This window comes from Recurvomyces mirabilis (assembly GCF_035927965.1).
Source record: "Recurvomyces mirabilis strain CCFEE 5264 chromosome Unknown scaffold_9, whole genome shotgun sequence".
Lineage (NCBI taxonomy): Eukaryota > Fungi > Ascomycota > Dothideomycetes > Mycosphaerellales > Teratosphaeriaceae > Recurvomyces > Recurvomyces mirabilis.
The window spans coordinates 714,532-733,464 of record NW_027041943.1 but is presented as its reverse complement, the minus strand read 5'-3'; the positions used below and the strand labels follow the sequence as shown (position 1 = coordinate 733,464).

Sequence of the window (18,933 nt, the reverse complement as noted above, 5' to 3'; positions counted from 1 at the left end):
CGGTCTTGTCCCTTGAAAGTATCTGTCAAGCTGTAGAGCTTTCAAAGCCGAGGAGATACACCGCTGACACAAAATGGCTTCCGGCACGTCGCAGAAGATCGGTAAGTCCTCATGGCAGAACGTACTCCAGGCTGGCCTCTGATAGTCTGTAATGTAGCCATCCTGTCTGTGTACGACAAGACCGGCCTTCTCGATCTCGCCAAAGGCCTTGTGAAGCAGAACATCCGTCTCCTTGCTTCGGGAGGTACGGCGAAACTCATCCGCGAAGCCAACTTCCCAGTCGAAGATGTGTCGGCCATCACCAAAGCACCGGAGATGCTCTCTGGCAGAGTCAAGACACTGCACCCGGCTGTTCACGCTGGCATCCTCGCCCGCGACCTAGCCTCAGACGAGAAAGATCTCGCCGAGCAGAACATCAACAAGGTTGATTATGTTATCTGCAATCTGTACCCGTTCAAGGACACCGTCGCCAAGATCGGCGTGACCATCCCCGAGGCAGTCGAAGAGATCGATATTGGTGGTGTGACCTTGATCAGAGCGGCTGCCAAGAACCATACTCGTGTCACCATCCTCAGCGATCCCGAAGACTACCACGACTTCTTGCAAGAGCTGGAGAAGGGCGAGGTGACGGTCAAGACGAGACAGCTATATGCTCTAAAGGCATTCACCCATACTGCTGACTACGATAATGCGATCTCTGACTTCTTCCGGAAGAAGTATGCAGGTGATGGTCTCCAGCAGCTCACGTTGCGGTATGGCACGAACCCACACCAGAAGCCAGCCTCGGCCTTCATGACCGATCGCGCGCTCCCGTTCAAGGTGCTCAGTGGTTCGCCTGGCTACATCAATCTACTCGATGCTCTTAATGCCTGGCCACTCGTCAAGGAGCTCAGCGAATCATTAGGATACCCAGCAGCAGCATCTTTCAAGCACGTCTCGCCAGCCGGCGCAGCTATCGGCGTGCCCCTGAACGACGTCGAGAAGAAGGTCTACATGGTCGATGATATCGAAGGTCTGGACCAGTCGAGTCTCGCTCAGGCATATGCTCGGGCTCGAGGAGCAGATCGCATGTCTAGCTTTGGCGACGTGATTGCTTTATCACACGAAGTAGATCTACCGACCGCAAAGATCATCGGCAAAGAAGTCAGCGACGGCATAATTGCGCCTGGTTACCAGCAAGAAGCGCTCGAGATATTGCGGAAGAAGAAGGGAGCAAAATACCTCGTCCTTCAAATCGACTCAAGCTACAACCCACCTCCGCAAGAGCACCGCACAGTCTATGGTGTGAACATGACACAACACCGCAACGACGCGCAAATAACACCCCACGGCACATTCCACTCGATCATCACACCAAAGGAAAGCCCACCGCTCCCGGACTCCGCCCTCCGAGATCTCACCGTCGCCACCATCGCACTTAAATTCACCCAGTCAAACTCCGTCTGCTACGCTCTCAATGGCCAAGTAATAGGACTGGGAGCCGGCCAGCAATCACGCATCCACTGCACCCGTCTAGCAGGCGACAAGGCAGACAACTGGTGGATGCGCTTCCATTCGCGCGCCCTCGCCATCAAATGGAAGAAAGGCACGAAGCGAGCCGACAAAAGCAACGCCATTGATCTCCTCTGCTCCGGTATCGTGCCTGCATCCGGCTCGGAGCGGGAAGACTGGGAGAGGAATTTCGAGGAGGTGCCGGAGCCCTTCACGCAGGAGGAGAGGAAGGAGTGGTTGCAGAAATTGTCCGAGGTGGCTGTTAGTAGTGATGCTTTCTTCCCGTTCACGGATAATGTGTACAGGGTCGGTAGGAGTGGCGTGAAATATATCGCTGCGCCGACAGGCAGTCAGAACGATCAGGCTTGCTTCTCGACCGCCGAGGAGTTGGGTATCACTTTTGTTGAGCAGCATACCCGGTTGTTCCACCATTGAAGCGCTCATGATGGAAGGAAATATTGAATACAACAACAGACCGCAAGCTTGGGCAGGCATAGTCGATTCAACATCTGAACGACCTAGATAGAAATCACGTGAACACGACGTACACGGCGAAGGAAATATGGACAGTCGCAGTGATACACCTCAAGCTTAGCCTTTATTATACAGCTTCGAAATGAACATGCTCTCGCTCTGTGCCAACGATGCCATGAAAACCCGACGATCAAAAGCAAGCAACCTGATTCTTGCCCGCTGATTTCGTACCACTACAACAAGACATACATGCTTCACCTCACCCCAAGACGTGCTTCCTCCTCATCCCCACCTCATCTGAACCCACCATACATACCCGTCCCGTTAGTCTGCGCGTACGGCGCCTGCTGCGCACCCATCCCATTCCCCATCGGCCCCTGCGTAAGCATCAACCGACTCTGGCCCAGAATCGGTCGAGTGTCCTCCTCACCCTTCCCCTCACTCTTCTCTCTCGCCTTCCGCTCCTCATTATCCTTCTTCAGAGTCTCGATGGTAGCGGCTTGTTGCGCGAGGTAGTTGATCATGAAAGGCATGGTGAAGTCGGTGAGGTTGTTTCGCCATGAGATTTCCATGACGGTGTGCATGGGGATGAGGTCGTGGCAGGCGTAGAGCATGCCTACGTAGCATTCTTTGCTGCCGATGTCGACGAACTGTAATACATGTTAGTGTCTGACGAACTGGGAGAGCTTGGTGGTGTCCATGACTTACGTATCGTAGAAGCTCCTCCACAACCTCTGATCGTCCACTGATAGCAGATGTCTCGATAGCGTCCTTGTACAGCTTGTCCTGCTTCGAAAGCGCGATACTCTTGTCCCATCGCTTGTTCTTGCGATAAATGCTGGCAGCGATTTGTCGGAAGAATACAAGATCGTGCTTCTCCAGCCTCTGTGCAAGCGCCACCGCCTCGTAGTTGTCGAAGTTCTCCACGCTATCTCGCAGCTGCTTGTGGTCTTCTTCCTCGATTAGCAGGTCGTTGATAGCATCGTTGACTGCTCGCTTGTTTTGAGATTGGACATTGAGTAGAAATGGCTTAATCAGAGGGATGTTGTCGGACTTCTCGAACATGCGTACTACTCGGCTGACATCGATTCGTGGCGTCAGTGCTTGTAGAAGATCCGTGATGAGTGATGGCTGTTCTTGGAGGTAGAAGTTGAGAGCTCTAAAGAAAGGTCAGTTGTGTATCTCGGAGCAGTGGGTGTGGCCGGATAATACTTACCGATAATAGATCTCGAGGTTGGCCACTTTGATAACGGTCTCCTTGAAGGTGTGGTGTTCCCAGGCATCCGAGGCGCGTTCCATCATAGCAAGGGAGGCGTTGTCGAACTCATCGTAGTGCGTGTAGAGGAAAACGAGCTCTGGCCACAAGTGTGCTTCCTCGCAAGCCCTAATCATCTTCGGAATGTTGATTCTCTACAATGCAAGTCAGCCATGTCTGATATAAAGAGGAGAGATTCCACTTACGCCCCAGAAAATCCTCAAATGCTCCATCACCCGCTCAGGATGGTACTTGCTGAGCGCAATGCCCAACTCAGTGAACATGCCCATATGCGCCCTCTCTAGGCCCAACCCGGCCTCAAGGACCGAAATCAACTCATCAAAATACCCGTTCCTCTCATACTGCCTCACCAAATCCGCCAACTCATCCGCATGCACAATCAAGTTCAAGCCACAAATTTGGGCAAGCCGGAACTCTTTCTTCTCCACACACGCTTCATTGACTTGCTTCCACACCTTGACGCTGTTCGCTTTCCTAGCGCACTCCACCGCGCCCTGGTAGTCGCCCAGATGCACAAGGGTGGTAGCCAGTTTCGCCCAGTTGGAGATGGAGGTGAAGAAGATCTTGGCAGCTTCGTGGTAGCCCTCTGCGTAGGCTTTGTCGCCGGATTCCTCGATATTGGCGACGTTGGTGCCGCGGAGGAATTCTTCGAGCTCGGGGAGTTGGTTTGTGCGGGCGTAGCAGAACGCGAGGCCGGTGTCAACTGCGGGTTCGCGGAGGGTCTTGCGGGCCATGCGAAGGTATTTGATGAGGTCCTCGTCTTTGCCGGCGTGGGTGGCGGTTTCGATGACTTCGTGGAAGTTAGATGGGTCTTGAGCGCGGATGTAGCTCTCGGTGGAGTCCGTGATGCGAAGGCCATCAAGTTGGGCCTTGGCTACTCGGCTCCAGACTTCCGGGAGGTCGACTTGGTCAGCGTACTCTTGTGCTCGGTCAATGCTGACGACGTGATCGACGAGGACTTCGGAGGCCTTGTAGTGCTCGTTGGCCTTCTTGTAGATCAAGAAAGCCTCCTCGAACATGCCAACTTCAATGCACTGCGCCGCGATGTCGTCAGGACTGTATGCATCAAGCTGCTGAATGTATCCAGCTACCCTGCCCTTGTCTGATTTGGCAGCTGTGAGCATAAGCAGGTTCTGGAGGTTAGCATTGTCGCTGAAAGAAGATGGTTCGAGCACAATCTTCTCGAGCAGCTCAATAAGTTCCAGAGGCATATCACTATCGATAAAACTTTTTACAGTTATGCTGACCGGCTCGGGATTCTGCGCTTCTGGTACGGCAGTGGCGATGACCTGGTCAACCAGAGAACGGCGATGAATGTTGTTATCCGAGAGCACGTAACTCCATACCTCCGGATCGCTCCTTTCCACAAGATATCGTGCCTGTTGTCTGAACATACTGTTCTCATTCGTGACGTTGATGAGCTCCAGATCATTCTGACCCTTCGAAAATGCAATGAAAGCCAGGTTAGGATCGCGAGCCTTGCAATAATTGCCGACTTCAAGCGTGTCGTAGAGTGTGTTCTCCTTCAAGAAAGCCTCCGGGTTGTTGTTCGAATCGATGTAGATCTTGGCCAGCGCATTGTAAACAGCTTGCTGCTGATTGCCAGCCGCTAGCGTGCTCTCCAGGAATGGCAGGAGCAGCTTCAATCGATTCCTCGACTCGACTTCTGACACGAGCTCGTCTATCGGTATTGACTCCGGCGAAACAGAGCTGAGAAGGCCCTTGATGATGTTTTCGTCACAGTCGACGTCGAGAAGGCCGCCAACGACGGCGGGTGTCCGAGACGGGTTGACGCGCTGGACGTAGACCTCTATGGACTTGAATTGCTGGTTCTTGTAGAGGTAAAGGACCAAGTCGTGGATCATGTTGAAGCGGTCGCAGACGATGATGAGTGGGAGCTGCTCAGTCAGTTTCTGCTCCTTCAGGAAGTTCTTCACGCGTTCCGGGTCATATGCGTTTGACTCCCGACACACCCTCTCAACTTCCTGCAGCTGTCCCATCCTGGTCGCAGCCTCGATATACTTGAACGTAACATCCTTATCCTCACTAATGTTGACGATGCCTCCCAGATAGAAGTACAAGCCCTCAGCAGTCCGGTACTTCTCCAGCAGATCGATGATATGTGTTGGCCCGAAGAGATCCGAGTACTTCTTGGCAATATTGATGACGGCCTGGAGGTTCTGGCGGATATTAACCTTGAGCATTTCGTCCAGACACTCGAGGGCGAGTTCAACGGTGAGGCGGCCGAAGTATGTGATCAGGTAGTCCTCGGCGATCTTGTCGGTCTGCACGATGACTCTCTTGATGCTAGCAGGATCGTCGTAGTGCTCCAAGGCTCGAGTCATGAGTCCGGCACCCTCACAGAGCTGTGCGACTCTCGCGCGGTCGTAGTGGTGGAACATTTCATTACCCAGGATGGCATCGGCGACTTGCGGTGCGTTGGTCAGGTTCATCTCGAGAAGCCGTGTCTGCAATTGTGCCTGCTCAGGCTTGTCTGCCTGAAGCACATCCAGTAGGAAGGCCGTTGCTTGCTGAACCATGCCTTGGGATTGGAAGATGTCGACAGCTAAAATTTATGGTCAGAATTCATCAATGTCTCATGTATGGGTCACACTGATGTTTTACTTACCCCGATCGACATCTATCAGAGACGCATCTTCGCGAGCGATGTTAGTTGCGAACTCGGCAGCTTTCTCAGGGTTGACCCTCGCGATGTGCTGCAATAGTCCGTTGAAATCAGGCGTATACCCCACACTCCTCGAGTATGGCAAGATCTGATCGAAGCTCCCAGACTCGGCCATAGCAGCGATCACCTTCTGCGACGCACCCGCCTCCTGGTAGATCTGCTGCGCGAGCGCAACGTCGTGCACCCGTACCAGATCACCCAGCTGCTCGGAACATCCTAGCTTACCCTCCTTCATCCATTTCTCGAGGAGGTGCTTGCGGTTCTGCAGCAGGACTGGTCGCGCGAGCTCTAGAGTCTCGTGCTGGTTAAGCTTGCCCTTGTCGAGGAGCATGCCGAAGTACTGGAGGATGACCGAGAGCTGACCCTGCTGCGCGGGTACCGACTTGAAGCGCTCGATCGTTTGCGGTGTACGGAGGAAACCTTGTGGAGAGTTCGCAGCAGTCTTTGCGGCATTCTGGTAATCGCCTTGGTTGAGCAGCTGCTCGAATCGCTGCTGGTATAGGCTGTCCGCTCCCGGAAGACCTGCTCTTGACGCCAGCTTGTATGCCAGCTCCGCATTCTCCGAATTCTGCAGAAGATAGGGGATGATCGTGCTCTCGTCAACACTCACAGCGAGCACCTGGCCCTTCCTGTTCACGCCAACGATACCCGCGCCTTCCGAGTCGCCCGTGGTCGTGAAGATCGTGTCGCTCGAAATGCGGTTCATGAATATGGTCGTGCCGGTCTCGAGGTCGTAGATGTGGATGAAGCCGTACTTGGTGACCATATAGATGACCTTGTATTTGCTTGACACCTGCATAGCCACCGGGAAGTCGTTTGTCGCCTCCGCTGGAAAGTAGATGTCCACTGCACGCTTCTGAAATACCGGGTTTGGCTGCTGGTGGTCGACCTCCACGATGTGTAGCTTTGCGCCAGATGCTCCACGGTTCGCAAAAGTGAACAGCTTGGTGTCCGCCGGCGCGTCCTCCATGCGAAAGGTCCCAAAGGCAGCAGCATGACCTTCGATAGACTGACTGATGCCTCTCACCTTGCTGTAGAGCTGCATGCTGCCAACCACGCGGCCCTGCTGTTGTGAGATGCCCACCACAACCATCCACGAATCATCGTCGCTGACGCGGTAGTTGATGATCTGGCAGCCAGAGAGGTTCTGGTTGCGATCGAAGACTTTCTGTGGTGCGACTTGTGCAGGGTCGAAAATGTTCCAGTGATAGACGCCGGTGTCAGTAACAAGGCCGAGCGATGTCTCGTTGAACCATTTCCAAAACACCACATCCTCGCTCATGGTAGTGCTCTTGATCTTGCTCTTGGCCGCCAGGTCGAAGATTTGGAGGGTCTTGCCGCCGGCTTTCAGGGCGATGATCTCGCGATTGTCTGTGAGCTATCAGTCAGCGCTCTCACATCCCATCAACAGCATAGCGTGACAAGAATGGAGTAAAGCATGAGGATGGCTCTTACAATGCATGATGGCACTATCGGCCTTGATCGGCCGCCGCATAACATTGTTGCCATTTTTGAGGTTGACAATGAGCACCTCAGGCTGTGCATTGCCTTCTTGTACCTGTCGCACACAGACGAAGTTGTCGGATTCGAGTGTGCAGGAGTTGAAGCCTATTGATTGTTGCTGTTTGTTTGTCTCCGTCAGCTTTCCATCCTTAACCACTTTACCAACAGTTTTGATTGATGATTACCTGTACACCGATCGAACTAAGCTGCAACAGCTCCGTGAACTTGATGGGTAGCGGCGCCATATTTGAAGAGTGTATGTATCGCCCAAGCTCTTCTCATGAAGTCACGTTTCTGCCTTCCCGCGTGCGCAATGCCTGCCAGGCGAACGTATTTGCGGGTCTCAATACCCTCGCTCGAGACCGCCGGAAGTTGGCGCAAGAATCGCAGTGGTGTTGACTGCGCACTGAAGGAGCGTATGAGAGTCGTGACGGCGTGATGGGAACGGTGTATTAGAGGTTGGTGGTGATAATGGAAAAGGAGCTGGATTGTTTCCCCAATCAACCCATGTCGAAAGTGACGAGCAGCAGCCAGCACGCGCGGAACCTCTGCCAGCTTGCGTCGGATCATCGTTGCGGCGGGTCCCGTCCATATCGCGGGAGGGCCCGTACAGCTTCGCGCGTCTGATGTCGCCTGAAGCTACTTCAGTGCTTCCATCATCATATCACACGAGCAAATCCTCAAATCACATCCCATCCGCCACTGCCACCAATCTACCGACAGCAATTCCGTGTGAGGAGGACCAACAACAAACTCGACCGCAACAGCACATATACCACAACGATGAACCACCTCCCTCAAGCCTGGGGTAGAGTTAGTATCACCGAAGAGCATCACAAGTGTTGCATTCTCGACCCATTGTACTAACATGATACCTAACAGCCCCGTGACGACATCTACGGCGCCTACGACCACTCCTACCTCCCCCAAACCCACGCCAACACCCACCCGACAACCCACACCCAATCACCCGTCGTGACCGGCACATCAGTCCTCGGACTCAAGTTCAAGGATGGAGTAGTCCTCGCCGCCGACAACCTCGCCTCATACGGCTCCCTCGCCCGCTTCACCGACGTCAAACGCCTGAAACCGTTCAACCGCAAAGCCGTGGTCGGGTTCGGGGGTGATGTGAGCGATATGCAATATCTCGACCGCCTATTAAACAGTCTAGACGTGCAGGAGAATTACAGTGGCGCAGCGACAACGGAAGAGGATGACGGTGAGGCTCCGGCAGCAACAGCGGACGGAGAGGGAGGTGAAGACAAGCACAAGGCAATATTGGACGCCAAAAACCTCCACACCTACCTCAGCAAAGTCCTCTACAAACGCCGCTCGGACTTCAACCCCCTCTGGAACGCCATCCTCGTTGCCGGCCTCACCACCCCACCCCCACCCGCACCATCAACATCAACATCATCCCCCAAAGACACCACCACCTCTAAACCCACCGGCCCAGCACCCTCCCGCAAACCGATCCCCTACCTAGCCTACGCCGACCTCCTAGGAACAACCTACAGCTCCCCCACCCTCGCCACGGGCTTCGGCGCCCACCTCGCCGTCCCAATAATGCGACGGGCCGTGCCCGACGAAGCGGCCGCGGCGAAGTTGAGTCGAGAGGAGGCGGTGGAGATTGTGAAGAAGTGCATGAAAGTGCTTTTTTACCGGGACGCGCGGAGTATGAATGAGTATTCCCTGTGTGTGATTGATGGGAAGGGCGTGGATTTGCAGGAGAATATCAAGTTGGAAGGGGAGAGTTGGGCGTTTGCTGAGGGGATTAAGGGGTATGGGACGCAGACTGTTTAGATCAATCACCAAGGGGCATCGTATGCAGTAGGCGCTTTGGCGAGACGATCCCCGCTAGGTTGTGGGGAAAAAGATCCGAGTCGTCCACGTTCCGTGTGTGATGCGAAAGGAATGCCATGGGATTCGCGGGCGTAGCGAAGCATGACAGCAGAACTGTACTATACTACAACACAAGCATGAGGCTGTACGAAGAATAAATCATCAATCCTCAAAATCAATTGCTCATTGCTCTGCCCTCTAAACTATGGAGAAGAAGAACGCTAAGCTGCAGTTTTTGCCCGTTGCCAGACCCATCCATAACCCGATCCATAAAACTGAGAAAGAAAAAGGAATTTGCCACGGCACCAGTCCACGATCCGACTTCATGCGAGGAGAAGCCATCATTCCTCGGCCCATGATATCTCCTTCAACCTCGTTTCACAGTTCGTGTCTCACATAAAATCACCACTAAAATCAAAGGTCAGCTGAGCCCATCCCACCACATAAAGGATAAAGAAGAAGAAAACTCACTCATCAAGCCCCCCATCATCATAAAGCGCCGTATCCGCACTCCTCCCCACATCCCTATTGGCCACCAAACTCGTCTTCGTCTTGGCCGCCTTGGACTTCTTGCCCCCCTTCTCCGCCGCCTTCTCCTCCTTCATCTTCTCGTTGGACAGAGTATTCAATCCCGCGCCGATCTTCCGCACTTGCTCTGCATTCAATCCACTGCATAGCGCTTTCGTGAATTCAGGAAGAAAGAGCGCGTACTGTGGCTTTTTGGCGTTGGCTGTGAGGAGGCGGGTGAGGGTTTCCCGCAGGTCGTGGAATTGTTGGGGCGTGGTGGGGGAGAAGAGGGGGAGGTTGGAGAGGTCGATGGCGTTGCTTGAGTCGGCGTCGGAGAGGACGGTGACGGGTTTGGCGCCGCGGTTAGGATTCACGCCACCGACGCCGCCGAAGAGGTCGCCGGCTACTTCGAGATCGGCTTCCTTCTCGCTCGCTCGCGCGCGTGCTCGTCGGGTCGCGTCGTCGTCGTCTTCGTCGTCGCTATCCAGTTCGAGAAGGGAATCCTTCTGTTTCCGCTTCTCTTCAATGTGCTCCTCGATGCGTTGGCTCTTAGACTTCTTCGCCGCTTTCGCCTTGGCTTCGTCTGTGGCTTTTACTGCGGCGGCTTTCTTGGCCTTCTCGCGCTCGACCTCGCTGTCTTCCTCTTCCTCCCAGTCGTCCAGGACTTCCTCTTCCTCCTCGTCTTCGAAGCGGCCACGTCGCACCACCGGGGCTGAGACGGCGGGCGCATCCGAGGCGCTGGAGTCGCTGTCTTCGTCGCTCCAGCTCGTTGCTGGGGCTTTAGAGGGAGCCATGATTGCGGTTAATCTTTGTCTGTCGCGTCGTACTTCTGTCTTATGGTTATGTGTGCGTGTATCAGGCTAGTGGTTGTAATTCGTGGTGATCGGCAGATGACGTGCGGAAGCGTGAGATAGTGGCGTGTTCGTCTTTTGGTGAATGTTGGCTGTATGTGAGGCGCGGTATATACGGTCGCTGGTATGTGTGGAAGAGGTGAAGGGCGCAAGCAAAGTCAGGATGAGATGCGCACAGCCGCGTGAGAGTCAGAAAAGGGAGTAAATCATTCATCGTGAACAAACGGCTGGACGGGCGACCGAGTTCGGAAGTGGGGCGCTCGAAAGTGTCACACACGCGCTTTCACTTCTGATTCGCCTCCCTCTTCCCCTTCTACTGCAAATGCACGCAATCGGGCGTTGGCGCGAACATGTCCGGTGATGATATAGTCTGCTGTAGTCTGCTGTAGTCTGATGTAGTCCCTCCCACTGCATGCATCTTGCATATTCGCCACGCCACGTGCTGGAGAGATGGGCATTGGGGAGAATGTCTAATGTGAGTCATATTTTAGTTGGACGACGTTGGGCAGCATGGCGGAGGGGCAGATTGCTGCTGAGGCGCTTGCGTGCTGGGGAGACCTTGCGCGATGGACATACTGTACAGTCTCTACCTAGCCGAAGTCAAGGCCGGACGGGTGATATCATGTGAAAGGGTCGTGTAAATAGTGAATGCTTTTGTCTATGTAAATCGATCGCAGATGACGAATTCGTGCATATCTTTGCACGGACCATGATACAGTATATTGCGAGAAAGTCGTGGTACCTGCATGATCCATAACAACTCCGTCAGTCAGTGTCGTTCTTTGTTACTGCAGACATGAGTGCGCTTGTAGGCTACGGCAGTAGCGACGAGGAAGAAGTCGATGATATTAGACCAGAGAAGCCGGCCAAGGTAGGATGCTGCTATACAACCTCGACTACTAGGCACAGATGCACTACTAATCATATGAGCACGCCAGGTAGCAAGACTTGACAACGATGCAGCATTGCAGCAAGCGGGAGGAGATATCAGCGGTAAGAGGCCTGGGCTTGGTGAAGTGAGGAGAACAGGATCTGACAATGTCGAAGCGCATACCGCCATTCCATCTACCGACAACGATGCCCCAAAGAAGAAGTCATCTACAGCTCGCGAGGCAGCTTCAGCTTCAGCTTCAGCACCAAGACCGGATCACAACAAGCAAGGCCCACGCCCAGGCCCATCTCCAGCACCACCAGTAGACGACAACACCACAACCACATCACCCACCTCGGGCCCCACCTCACCTTACACCACCGAACGCCTCCTCATCCGCAACCTCACCATGCCACCCATCCCCAACTTCGACATCCCCGACGAACCACCCACACCTCCTCCCAACAGCGAAGCAGCCGCAGCCCTGGCCGCTCGCACCAAGAAATTCGAGCACTTCCTCGCGCTAAAGAAGAAAGGCGTTCACTTCAACCAACGATTACAGGATTCCTCGTCTCTGCGAAACCCGGGGCTATTGCCTAAGCTGATGGAGTTTGCGGGCGTGAGTAGGGAGGAGAGTTATGCGAGTGCGATCCCGGCTGAGGTGGGGGGTGTGCCGGGGGTTTGGCCGCAGGGGTGGGGTGTGGAGGATTTGGTTAGGGGGAATGAGAGGAGGGAGAAGAAATTGAAGGGTGAGAGGAAGGAGTTGAAGTTTGTAGGGGCTAGGGGGAAAAATGAGGGTGCGAATGGCGGTGGAAGTGGTGATGGGGCCGGGAGTAAGAATGGCACGCCTGGGAGGAGTACGGGTGGGAGGAAGAGTCGACTTGATCAGCGATGACATTTATGATTCGGAGCCACGCGGTGAAATGGGTCCTGATCTCGGAGTAGGAATATGGTCCCTTTGCATAACGACACAGGGCGAGGTACAGGCAAGCGCATGTCGTCTTCAACACGCTGATCGAACCACTTCCGTCCGCACCCCCGGGCTCTGCTCACCCAAGTCTTGGCTTGACTCGCGGTCCCAAGACCCGGATCGAGCCGAATACGAGCAGTTTTGGAAGCACTTCCGAGGGCCGGACGAGCTGCCTTGCTTCGGGCAGAGGAGCCAGCGGCGACCTCTTCTGGGCTTGCTCCCTTTCAGCACCGTGGCTGATTCCTGTGAATTGGGCAATGATGGACCGCGGAAGAGGATGTGGGTCGACGTCATCGAGCGTGGGTCGCTTGTCTGGTCAGTATCCATCCATGCTAAACCCCCGGAACGAATCATCACCTCGATGCTGGAATCCGAGTTCTCCGTGCTACAACGCTGCCACTTATTATTGTAAGGATCCACTCCGCTCCTCCCCAGTTCCGTCTCCAGCTTTCTCTTCGCCTCGGCAGTTGCCGTCAATGTTGCCCTCCATCATGGGTGCATACCGCTCCGAGCCTAACGCTGTCAGGAGTTGAAGTTGATAGTCTTCCATGGGCCGAAGCAAGCCCGCTGTCTGAGTATGTGCACCGTCGCCGCCTGTTGCTCCCGCGGGCATGGCTGCTGCCAGATCTGTGTTGGACGGCCCTACAACACCATAGCCTTGACCTGACGGTGTGTGATCACGATTGTCGCCAATCTGAGCTGATCCAACGCTGCTTGATTGGCCTGGGAGGGGAGTGAGGCCAGGAATTTACGGGATATCGTCATTGATTGGACTACGGAAGAGAGACTGCCACTGACCCGGCGGGGTGAGGGAGGGGTAGGCAAGCCCAGGCAAGCCTTCACGACCAGGGTGAGGGGAGAGAACCGTCAGAAGAGGTTGAAGAGGTCGAGAGACCGGATGTGCTTGTCCAGGAGGTGTAACGTTGTAGAGCTCGTCGTAATCATCTTCTTGCTGGGAATTTGCATCTTCCTCCATCGATACGTTGTTATGCTCTCCTACTCCTTGAATTCCAGGATTGGCCAGTAGTACACCGCCCTGTTGTCTGGCAATTCCAGCCGTAAAGCCATACACACCTCCAGTATCGATGGCTTGGTTAGGGTTGGTGAGAGTAACGACTCGTTGGGACCGGTCAAGATCGGAAGCAAAGCCTTTCGCCAGCGCTTCTCGTATAGTGACTTCATTTTCACGCCGGCCTTCATCGCCGGGTTGACCCCACCTATGATACAAATCAGCAGTCATCTCCATGACTTAGCGGTATGCATGGCTAACCAAGGAATACTTGGAGGAAGCACCTTCCAATCGGGGTTCCTCAACCAGCCTTCTTCGCTCAAATCTTTCAAAAGTCCAAGTGGCTTGCTTCCGGCGTCAACGACTTCCCAGACTAAGGTCGGAAAGCTCGATGATTCGGAGTTTGGGCCGTCGGCTACAGCATCACCAAAGAATATAGTGACAGATCTTAGTCGCTGCAAACCAAGGGCTTTTTCAGCCTTGTGCTGTATGGGCAGCCAGGCAACACTTGGACCAGAAGGCTGAGCGAGGGGTGCAAAAAAGGAACCTGCGAGGCTGATGTCAGCTCATACAACCAACAGGAACAAGCGTACCTTACCAATGACCAAGCTGATATGATTGGTGACTGTTCCATACGGGTCTGGGGCACCCTCCGCCAGATCTCCACCGCGTGCCTTCAAGCATGAAGCTACCACATGCAGCGTTTCCTTATGATTCACATTCTGAATGACGACGTAATAGAGAAAGGCCCCCCTTTCCACCAGAAGCTGAGGGTGGAAGGTGAGTTTGGTGGGAACACAGAAGAGCTGCAGCCGGACGCTGGCGGGCGTAAGAGAGCTTGTGGTACATCGTGCTTGCTGACGGTCGAGCTACATGACGTGATAGAAGCTTGTGCTTTGCCTGCTGGTCTCGATGAAAGACAACTGACAGCAGATGCATACAGACTCACTTTGATCCGACAAATATCAGCAAATGCTTGTAGAAACTGCGTAGGTACTTTGGTCAGACCTTACCAATACTGTCGTACCGACATTTGTCGATAGCATCGTGCCATAGGGGATTGCATGAGCATCTCCCTAACAGACCGAGCAAACGAGAGCATTTATTGCGATGCGTACAACGGAATTGGCCGATCTGGATCTTCTAGTCATCTGCTCCTACGTATTCCTCTCGTCGCAAGTCCAGTACTTGCCAACATCGAGTAGAGTTGATAATGGTAATGTGGCCAAGCCAAATTCATTAGCATGTTGGATTGTATCATACGGTGGTCAAACTACGTTTACATGACACATTACTGGGTTCATACCTGACGATACGCTCACTTATACCTCATACCTCCCACCCATCAGCTACCCGGTACGCCTGCGCAAGCCTCCTTTTTCCTCCGTGCTTTCCGTGAAGCACGGCCACGACCGTTAAATGTCATTACTCATTAGTTTGCCTGCGCGCCTTGCATTCCCTGCTGGATCCAGCCAGACGCGGCCAAGAAGTTGACACCGATTTGGGTTGGAGTAATAACCCATACATTGCTGTGTCCTAGGTAGTCGATTTGCGGAAGGCTCAATGTTGATATACGTTGCGGCAAGCTGAAGTTCCAGGATATGCTTGGGTGCTCCTGGGCACTGAACCGAGTTTAGTGGTCCTGCTGGATATTGGTCATCCGGGGTTCCAGCTTGCGGTCGTCCAGTGGAGATGATGGGTCGTCCAGTGGAGATGATGGAGTGGTCTGACTCTTTCCGACATCTATGCTCCCGGATAGGCTCGGTTCGCCGTGGTGCGAATCATCAAAAGACTGCCCTTGCGGCCTGATAGAAGAGATTTTCGCGAAGTTGTGTCTCTCATTTTTGCGTCGTCGAAGTCTGCTGCTGTTGCTCTTGCTGCTGCTGTTCTTGCTTTTCCTTCTGTGCAGCCGCAGCATTCAATTTCCGTATCCGTAGCCTCTCCGAGCATGCATTACAAGTAGCATTATTCCTGTTCCTCCTCATGAACTCATCCACCGGCTTCTGCTTCCTGCAACCCGTACATGTCTGTAGCTCTGACATCCCTGTCGTGACTGTGTCTTTTTCCGTGCCTTCCTTTTTCGGTAGATTATGCGGGTGCCTATGTCGAAGGTGTAAGTATAGGTGATGCTGAGAATTTCCAGAACTTGGATATGATGAACGCAGTGGTGTGGTGTGAACGACAGAGTAAGAATGAAGACGACTAAGAAAGCGGATCGCTGTGGTAGGTAAGCGGTTAGATCCCGCCCGTGAGTGGGGCTCCCTGACAGAAGCGGGTCATCGTGACTGCCTCTTGCGAACATCGTGCTGGACTATTGGTTGGTGCGAACATGCCCTTTTCGCCATCACATAAATCGCATTTTATGATGACCGAGTCCTTTTTCAAGCACACGGACAGCATCATAGCTATTGGGCATGTTCATGCCCGCGTACTTATTGTACCTCCTTTCCCCGTGGATTTCGACCTTTCTTGTGGGGACGAAGTCGCGCTCCTGCGTCTAAAGGATGGCCCATCACTTGGACATGACATTATAGCATGAGACTTTGGCCAATCCACAGCTGAGACGATAACTATCTGCTCACCTGTATAAGGCCTCACAAGACGATGGCCAGGAGCATGAAAGGCTTGCTGACTACATTATGCGACAAAGATGATCCCTAAAGCTAAGCTGTCCCTGTCTACCATGGCCTGAGGACGCTACTCTGTGTTAGTTTAGCCGGATTGGAAGTATCCTACAACCAGTGCATAGATACCTGCTCTATGTTGTGAAAAGACAACACTAATCTGCTGCTGCTATGATGCCTTTACGTACTCCGCCATCGGCGACGCTACCGGTCTCCTGCTCTGGATAAGCCGCTCTGTCTGCACATACAACCCATCGAGATATTGCATAGCAGGCGCATCTTTGATGATCTTCGCAACCTGCAGACCCGAGCTGATGAGCTGAAGGATATTCCTGTCGTCTTTCAATGGTCGTGATTGATGCTTCGCCGCATGCCTCATCTCCAAGCTGTTCTCCAGGATCGTGATGAGTTGTTTGATCTGGCCATTGTAGAGTACACGGGCTGGTATACGGCGTTTAGTGGCGAGGCGCTTGAGCAGGTAGACCCATTCTGACCACTCTCGGTCACCAGGTACCCGTACAGGTCGCTTGTCGGCTTCGATGGGTATCGGGAACTGGTACTTTGCAACAAAATCATAGGCACATCGTGCCAGACGGTCGTTGACCTTCGACAAGATCTCGTCTTGCTCTTGAGCATATAAGGTGACCGGTAATTGTGGCATGTCCTCTTCCTTCGGCTCATATGCTACCTCACCAACAGGCTTCTCCAGAAGCTGGGAGGGACCATCGAATTCGTCACGGTTTGACGGTCGACGCTGCGGATGAGTGGGCGCTTGCAGACCGCCTGGCGACCCATCTGATCTGTAGTAATTACCACCGTACGCACTGAGGGGCGCATCTTCTGATGAAGTCCGCCTTAGTAGTGGCGGTGGGTATGAGGTCTGCCAGCTGGCATGTGAGGCCCTGTATGCATGGTCACCCACAGACATCAAATCTGGCGAGTATGCACTATGCATTGGTGATGCTGGCCAAGGACTGGTCGGTCCTTCGTAGCTGGATCTAGGCTGCCGGCTTGCCCACTGAGCCTGTGGCCACCCACTAGTGGAGTTTGACATGTGCTGTTTCGTGGAGTAGCCCGATAGTGAGACACCAGGAGGCGTTCTGCTGTTGCTCGACGAGCTCGTTATGTTGGAAGGAACCGGGTATGTTTGTGCATATTGTTGAATCTCTGCATGTGGTGCCAGTGCCCACGGGTCTCGTTCGCCTGATCTCTGGAGTCTTTGTCTGTGCCATGTAGTCAGCATCGTACAAATCCAGGCACTCGTATGAATGTACGTACTGTCTAGCAAGCGGATCTTCAAATCGATTCGGCAATGCTGTCGCTCGTCGTGCTTCGTTGGCAGCGTAAGTGATCTTCGTTATGTCCTGCGGTGGTCCGGTAGTCATGATGTGTCGATCTGGAGACAAGCAGAGATACTAGTAGTGCTGATGGCTGTTGGGTAGGATGCAGATCGACAGAGAATGCGGAAGACCATAATATGAGGCTGCAAGAGTGCCCTACCTCAAGCAGGCGCCATGCCCGTGTCGACATTCTCATTTCAAGGTTCAGTGAAAGGATGTCGGGAGACTTGGCGGGAGAGTAAGGCGGACACTTTTAGCTAGATTCCCTGGTGCTCATTGCTTGGTGGTATTGCAGTGGGAGCCCGATGAGGGCGTCTACGCAACCCTCTTGCATGGTTTCCCTAGCCCTCGATTCACACATGGGAACAAGGTTGTTTGGAACGAGGACATGCCAAAAGAGGGCCGAAGCACTGGCGACCAGCGACTTCGCCAGGCTGCTGACGACTCGATAATCGCCGGTAGACAAGGGAGTCACGGATCGTTCCTGGCGAGCCATACTATCCCGGCATCTCGACGGAAACACTCGGTCTGCCTTTGCAGCTCGGGACACATACATCCATCGTTGAAGCGGTCGCAAGGTGAAGCATCACTACTTTCCCACGCACGCCCGACCAATTTTCAGGTTTCCGGACGTTTCGTCCCTCTGTGTCGGCTTAGTAGCCGAAACGGTGTGGCTTTAGACCGGGCATGAAGTGCCTCGAGCGTCACTTCTGCAATGCTTCCAGAAGAAACGCATCTCGATACGGCAACACCGCCATCAAACCAATTAGGCATACACACATAGAGCATTTGCCGACATAGTCTTCCAGATAATTCGCGAGGCGTTTAGTGTTGTAGATCGTGTCCATCGTCTCGCCCTGCCCTGAGATGGTCAATCTAGTAAATGATCTGCAAATCCCAATGGGCTATCTTTGGGCATCAGATATATGGTTGGTCCCAAGCGCGTGCGATCTTGCGGCCTAAGGGCATTTTCGCAAGCATCTCGGGCATCAATCAGTAAAGTGAGGTATTCGTATCCTGGCGGCAAGACACCACATATCCTGGTAGAGTGCGGCAAACTGCGTCGTCTGACGGGCACGTGAGATAGCTGTGTGTTTGACGCAAGGATTTGTGATTGCCAGTTACAGGTGCCATTACTCGCACAACCACAAAGACGCCGTTGCCAAGTTGGCATGACAGACAAACCATAACATGGCATCATGAAACGTATCGGCGACACTGGGTTCAGAAGATGAATCTTGGTGTGGAAGTCAAACTAAATAGAGCTGTTCGTGTGTCGTCTGTTTGGCAGCGATAGCCGACCGTAGCTTTACAGCCATCTAAAAGTGTTCAGGATCCTCTTCGCCATTGCACCGTTCGTATCCGGGCCTTTATCGAAGCATACAGTCTGCACGCGATCGCAAGGGCCATGGTCGCTCGGTTAGATGAACGTCCGACATGTCAACGAAGCAATCACTTCGAATGAGGGACGATTCTGCCTCAGCAGATG

At 53.6% G+C, this 18,933-nt stretch overlaps 7 protein-coding genes across 7 annotated transcripts; 3 read left to right on the top strand and 4 right to left on the bottom strand.

The window, feature by feature from the left end:
• Window positions 1-73: 73 nt before the first annotated feature.
• On the top strand, window positions 74-1,926 carry ADE17 (bifunctional phosphoribosylaminoimidazolecarboxamide formyltransferase/IMP cyclohydrolase; the record flags this gene model as incomplete). Its single annotated transcript, XM_064837014.1, has 2 exons — window positions 74-101; window positions 158-1,926. 2 exons carry the CDS (start codon window positions 74-76, stop codon window positions 1,924-1,926), a joined length of 1,797 nt encoding a protein of 598 aa, XP_064695647.1.
• A 332-nt stretch (window positions 1,927-2,258) lies between these two features.
• On the bottom strand, window positions 2,259-7,675 carry CHC1 (Clathrin heavy chain; the record flags this gene model as incomplete). The annotated part of the gene is made up of 7 exons (XM_064837013.1): window positions 2,259-2,615; window positions 2,674-3,124; window positions 3,182-3,375; window positions 3,427-5,807; window positions 5,871-7,298; window positions 7,383-7,535; window positions 7,597-7,675. The coding sequence occupies 7 exons, from the start codon at window positions 7,673-7,675 to the stop codon at window positions 2,259-2,261; spliced, it is 5,043 nt and encodes a 1,680-aa protein (XP_064695646.1).
• Window positions 7,676-8,213: 538 nt separating this feature from the next.
• On the top strand, window positions 8,214-9,233 carry PRE4 (Proteasome subunit beta type-7; the record flags this gene model as incomplete). Its single annotated transcript, XM_064837012.1, has 2 exons — window positions 8,214-8,243; window positions 8,313-9,233. The coding sequence occupies 2 exons, from the start codon at window positions 8,214-8,216 to the stop codon at window positions 9,231-9,233; spliced, it is 951 nt and encodes a 316-aa protein (XP_064695645.1).
• Window positions 9,234-9,664: 431 nt separating this feature from the next.
• Window positions 9,665-10,573, bottom strand: HCR1 (Translation initiation factor 3 subunit J component; the record flags this gene model as incomplete). The annotated part of the gene is made up of 2 exons (XM_064837011.1): window positions 9,665-9,680; window positions 9,744-10,573. 2 exons carry the CDS (start codon window positions 10,571-10,573, stop codon window positions 9,665-9,667), a joined length of 846 nt encoding a protein of 281 aa, XP_064695644.1.
• An 853-nt stretch (window positions 10,574-11,426) lies between these two features.
• LTS14_004308 (uncharacterized protein) lies at window positions 11,427-12,396 on the top strand (the record flags this gene model as incomplete). Its single annotated transcript, XM_064837010.1, has 2 exons — window positions 11,427-11,501; window positions 11,569-12,396. 2 exons carry the CDS (start codon window positions 11,427-11,429, stop codon window positions 12,394-12,396), a joined length of 903 nt encoding a protein of 300 aa, XP_064695643.1.
• Window positions 12,397-12,874: 478 nt separating this feature from the next.
• Window positions 12,875-13,717, bottom strand: LTS14_004307 (uncharacterized protein; the record flags this gene model as incomplete). The annotated part of the gene is made up of 2 exons (XM_064837009.1): window positions 12,875-13,194; window positions 13,270-13,717. The coding sequence occupies 2 exons, from the start codon at window positions 13,715-13,717 to the stop codon at window positions 12,875-12,877; spliced, it is 768 nt and encodes a 255-aa protein (XP_064695642.1).
• A 2,556-nt stretch (window positions 13,718-16,273) lies between these two features.
• On the bottom strand, window positions 16,274-17,489 carry LTS14_004306 (uncharacterized protein; the record flags this gene model as incomplete). Its single annotated transcript, XM_064837008.1, has 2 exons — window positions 16,274-17,327; window positions 17,383-17,489. The coding sequence occupies 2 exons, from the start codon at window positions 17,487-17,489 to the stop codon at window positions 16,274-16,276; spliced, it is 1,161 nt and encodes a 386-aa protein (XP_064695641.1).
• Window positions 17,490-18,933: the final 1,444 nt, after the last annotated feature.